This window comes from Misgurnus anguillicaudatus, chromosome 1, assembly GCF_027580225.2.
Source record: "Misgurnus anguillicaudatus chromosome 1, ASM2758022v2, whole genome shotgun sequence".
NCBI lineage: Eukaryota > Metazoa > Chordata > Actinopteri > Cypriniformes > Cobitidae > Misgurnus > Misgurnus anguillicaudatus.
The window spans coordinates 25,806,610-25,810,263 of record NC_073337.2 but is presented as its reverse complement, the minus strand read 5'-3'; the positions used below and the strand labels follow the sequence as shown (position 1 = coordinate 25,810,263).

The following is a 3,654-nucleotide window of genomic DNA, read 5'->3' as shown; positions in this document are numbered from 1 at the left end:
ACTTATTGATCACATTTTTTTTACAGTGTGGATGGTTTGTAATGGTCCAGTGGATACAATAGAGAAGTAGTCTCCAACATGGGGCACCAGGTTGCCCGCCAAAGCACATTCTATTAATAGCCTCGCTTTTAATATTTATCTATTAAATATTTTTTGTACTAGCTTGGCTTCTTTTATGTATGTTAACATTTTAAACAATGATAAAACAAATCAACAAGTACAATAAAATAAAATCAACAAGTAAAAGTTTTGAGAAGACTATCAAAAAAGTAGCCCTCCAGATTGTTTTATCCCTTGCTCTAGGTTGGGGACCCTTGCAATAGTAGGTCTGAATAAAACCGGATACTACAAGTTATGGCTAGATATATCTTAAAAATCTGTTATTGCTATTTTACACAAAAACTTAGTCATATCCAAGCAGGTCCAGTAGCCTAAATAATTTTTAATGGCATAGCATGCGGAAAATGTCCCTACTGATAGAGATATTTAAAATGGGTATCCAACTGCATCTATATTTGCGACGGTTCTAGACTCTTTAAAGAGCAAATAATAATATGAACACATGGCATTATTGTTTATTATCGAGTTTGAGTCATGCTCTTCATTTTTTAGTGTAAAGTTTTGCTGACTTAATACGTTTTTGGAAGGTGGCCAAAGTGAGCAATACAGATTACATCTTATAATTTCAGCTGATTTTGAATGATTTTACACATTTTAGATTTAGAAAATAATTATATACTACAGTCTAAAAATGTCTGGGTTAATTTTGACGCATAATGGGTAAATATTGGACAAAACACATGGGTTAAAAATAACCCGATGTCGGGTTGTTGTTATGCAACCATAGGGTATTAAATAACCCAGCAGTTGGGTTAAAACAACCCAGCATTGGGTCATTTTTAACCCAGCAGTGTGTTCTGTCCAATATTTACAAATTATGGGTCAAAAATAACCAAGCTATACACATTAAAAAGTAAAAGTAGGATCTACTTAAAAAATTACTTCTTCATTGAAATAAAAGTTTTTAGGTGTTACCAATTAAAGTAATTTTTAAGTATCACTTTTTACAGTTTATAAGCCCATTCACTTCCATAGTAAAAAAAGAATAATATGGAAGGAAATGGGACTCACGAACATTTTGGTTATGAACATTCCTCAAAATATCCTCCTTCGTGTTTATCAGAACAAAGAAATGTATGCAGGTTTGTAACAACATGAGAGTGAGGAAATGATGACACAATTTTCATTTTTGGGTGAACTATCCCTTTAAATATATAAATGATGTCATAGAAGAACCATTTTAGTGGTATGGCTCCATAAAGAACATATTACATACGAAAAACCTTTCAGTTTCACAAAAAGGTTTTTATAGTCTTTAAAAAGATATCTTTGACTCAATGGGTCTTTGAGGAACCAGAAACAGTTCTTGTGAAAAACCCTTTCCAGCACCTTTATTTTAAAAAGTGTACCTTTAAATAATGAAAGCAAGACAAAACAAATAAATAAATGCAATATTATTTTATTTCAATAAACCATACAGAGAAAAAACTCACAAAATATTTAAAGCAAATCTTAATATAGTTTAAATCAACATTCACCGGTTCTGTACACTGTAAATGATGTAAACACACTTGTGACTCTGTGAAAATAAGTTAGTTTTTAAGTTATAGTTTCTGTTGTGTTGTATTGTAGTAGATTGCACGATAAAACAAAAATAAATTATTATTTCCATATAACTTATAAATAAATAATACAATAGCAAGGCACTGGTATGCTACAGTACAAGGTCAGACAGGACTTTGATTGGATTGCGAATCTTCTCAATGCCCTCTGTCGTGAGGTTTTTCTCCATAGGCTCGATAATACGTCATGAGAAATTCATTCAAAGACGCTTGTTGGACTGTGCTGTTTTTCACCTGTATGGGAGCAAACACATACTCCATAAGTGCACTGGTAGAGCATTGCACTTATAGTACGAACTTCGAAGGTTATGGGTTTGATTCCCAGGGAATGCACGGCCTGATAAAAAATGAAATTCATTGTAGTGCACACATACCTTGACATGGTGAAGGTCATGAAGGTCTCCCAAAAGCTTTTGTTCCTCACTGTATTTATCTCTCAGCTGTTTAACCTCAGTCATGATATCCTTGACGCTGGCTTTCAGTTCTTTCTTCTCCAACTTGTTGAGCATATCCGTAAAGATATCTTCATAGACGTTCAAAATTTTTTTGAGCATCAGCGACTCACAGGTGCATGAACTTGACTTCAGATCCTGAAATCAAAACACATAATTTGAATTAATCTACTACATACATTATGACCCAACAATAAATGTGTGCATGGCACAAAAAGTACTTACATTCAGCCGGCCCAGATGGCGAGCAAAAACTGCTTTCTCAACCCATTCGCCACCACCTGTGTTCTGCAAAAGTGGACACAAATGATTGTGTATAGCTGTGCTGTGTTTCACACCAGAATAACCATCAAAAACTAAACGGGGTCACCACATGACTGGTGGTCTGGCTTGGGAAAAAGATGCTTTCCGCTTACAAAGCGCATGCTGTTGCTTGTATACATCTGTGTGGTTGCTATGTGGCATACTGTGTGCAGACTACACTGTCAGAAAAAATGGGCTGTCACTGTGGCGGTACCCATTTAAAAAGCACACCTTTGCACCTGAAAAGTGCATATTGGTATCTCAATGTACATAATGGTAAATATTAGGACCTTTTTAAAGGGTACTGCAACAGTGAGAGCTTGGGGGCCTTCTGTGTCAGTGTGTTTGTTGACATATGGTTTGGCACCAGAGCATCGCTGTTTTAGCTAAATAAGTGCATTGTGCAATGCATGCAAGTATTTTTGAGTTTGATTATGTCTATAAAACATCCTGTTGCTCATCTTCGCTTCAAAATCATCTAAGCTGATTCATAATGCATGCACATGAGTTGCTTTAAAGCCTAAAGTGGAAGTTTAGGTAGACGCGTATTGTACTTACATAATGCTTTATCAGTTGGTTGATATTTGTTTCCAGCATTTCGTTCTTGTCTTGTTTAGAACGTCGAAGTCTGAATCCGTCGGTTCCTTGAAGAGATGCTATTAGAAGTCCACACATCAGCATTATTGTGAGCCAAGAATCCATTTTTTCGTGCTTTTGGATATTGCGATGTGTAACCGAACTGAAGGTCCTGAGCTGATGCTGCTCGGCAGGTGAGTGATGCCAGTGAGAAAGGGGTCGGGGGTTTATATAGCACAGCCTAAAAAGAGCAACGCTATGAAGGCGGTAAGGGATGCGCTTGGGGTTTTGGGGTTTCTGTGGGTTACATTTCTATGAAGGTTTCCTTTAAATCAAAGATGTAATGCTATTAAGTGAGTGACGTTGTATTAACATCATGGTGGTTGTATTAACGTCCAAATCATTTTGGATAAGGAATCACCAGTTTTGCAACGCATGTCTTACCGTCTGGGTTGGTGGCCTGTTGAGATGATGAAGACACGATGACTCATTAGGAAACTGGAGCTTGGGTCCCCATCAGATGTTATTTATTGGTTTTATATCTAACTGCCATCTATTTTCCAATGTGCTGCTATGCACATTTAATTGATCATTACCGATATGTGCTCTTCCCACCTTGAGTCTTTCAGATTTTCACACTG

At 36.3% G+C, this 3,654-nt stretch overlaps 1 protein-coding gene across 1 annotated transcript; it reads right to left on the bottom strand.

The window, feature by feature from the left end:
* Nucleotides 1–1,485: 1,485 nt before the first annotated feature.
* LOC129432286 (interferon gamma-related-like) lies at nucleotides 1,486–3,224 on the bottom strand. The gene is made up of 4 exons (XM_055190604.2): nucleotides 2,996–3,224; nucleotides 2,360–2,422; nucleotides 2,057–2,272; nucleotides 1,486–1,916 (listed from the first exon to the last, which is right to left on the bottom strand). Exons 1-4 carry the CDS (start codon nucleotides 3,137–3,139, stop codon nucleotides 1,821–1,823), a joined length of 519 nt encoding a protein of 172 aa, XP_055046579.2. The 5' UTR covers nucleotides 3,140–3,224; the 3' UTR covers nucleotides 1,486–1,820.
* Between the last annotated feature and the right edge of the window lie 430 nt (nucleotides 3,225–3,654).

What these genes read in the sequence shown, in the direction of transcription:
- LOC129432286 (XM_055190604.2), bottom strand. Translation starts at nt 3,139, where the DNA reads ATGGATTCTTGGCTCACAATAATGCTGATGTGTGGACTTCTAATAGCA. An exon ending in ACCAACTGATAAAGCATTAT is followed by an intron (nt 2,423 to 2,995) that starts GTAAGTACAATA and finishes CCACTTTTGCAG; the next exon opens with AACACAGGTGGTGGCGAATG. An exon ending in GCCATCTGGGCCGGCTGAAT is followed by an intron (nt 2,273 to 2,359) that starts GTAAGTACTTTT and finishes TTTTGATTTCAG; the next exon opens with GATCTGAAGTCAAGTTCATG.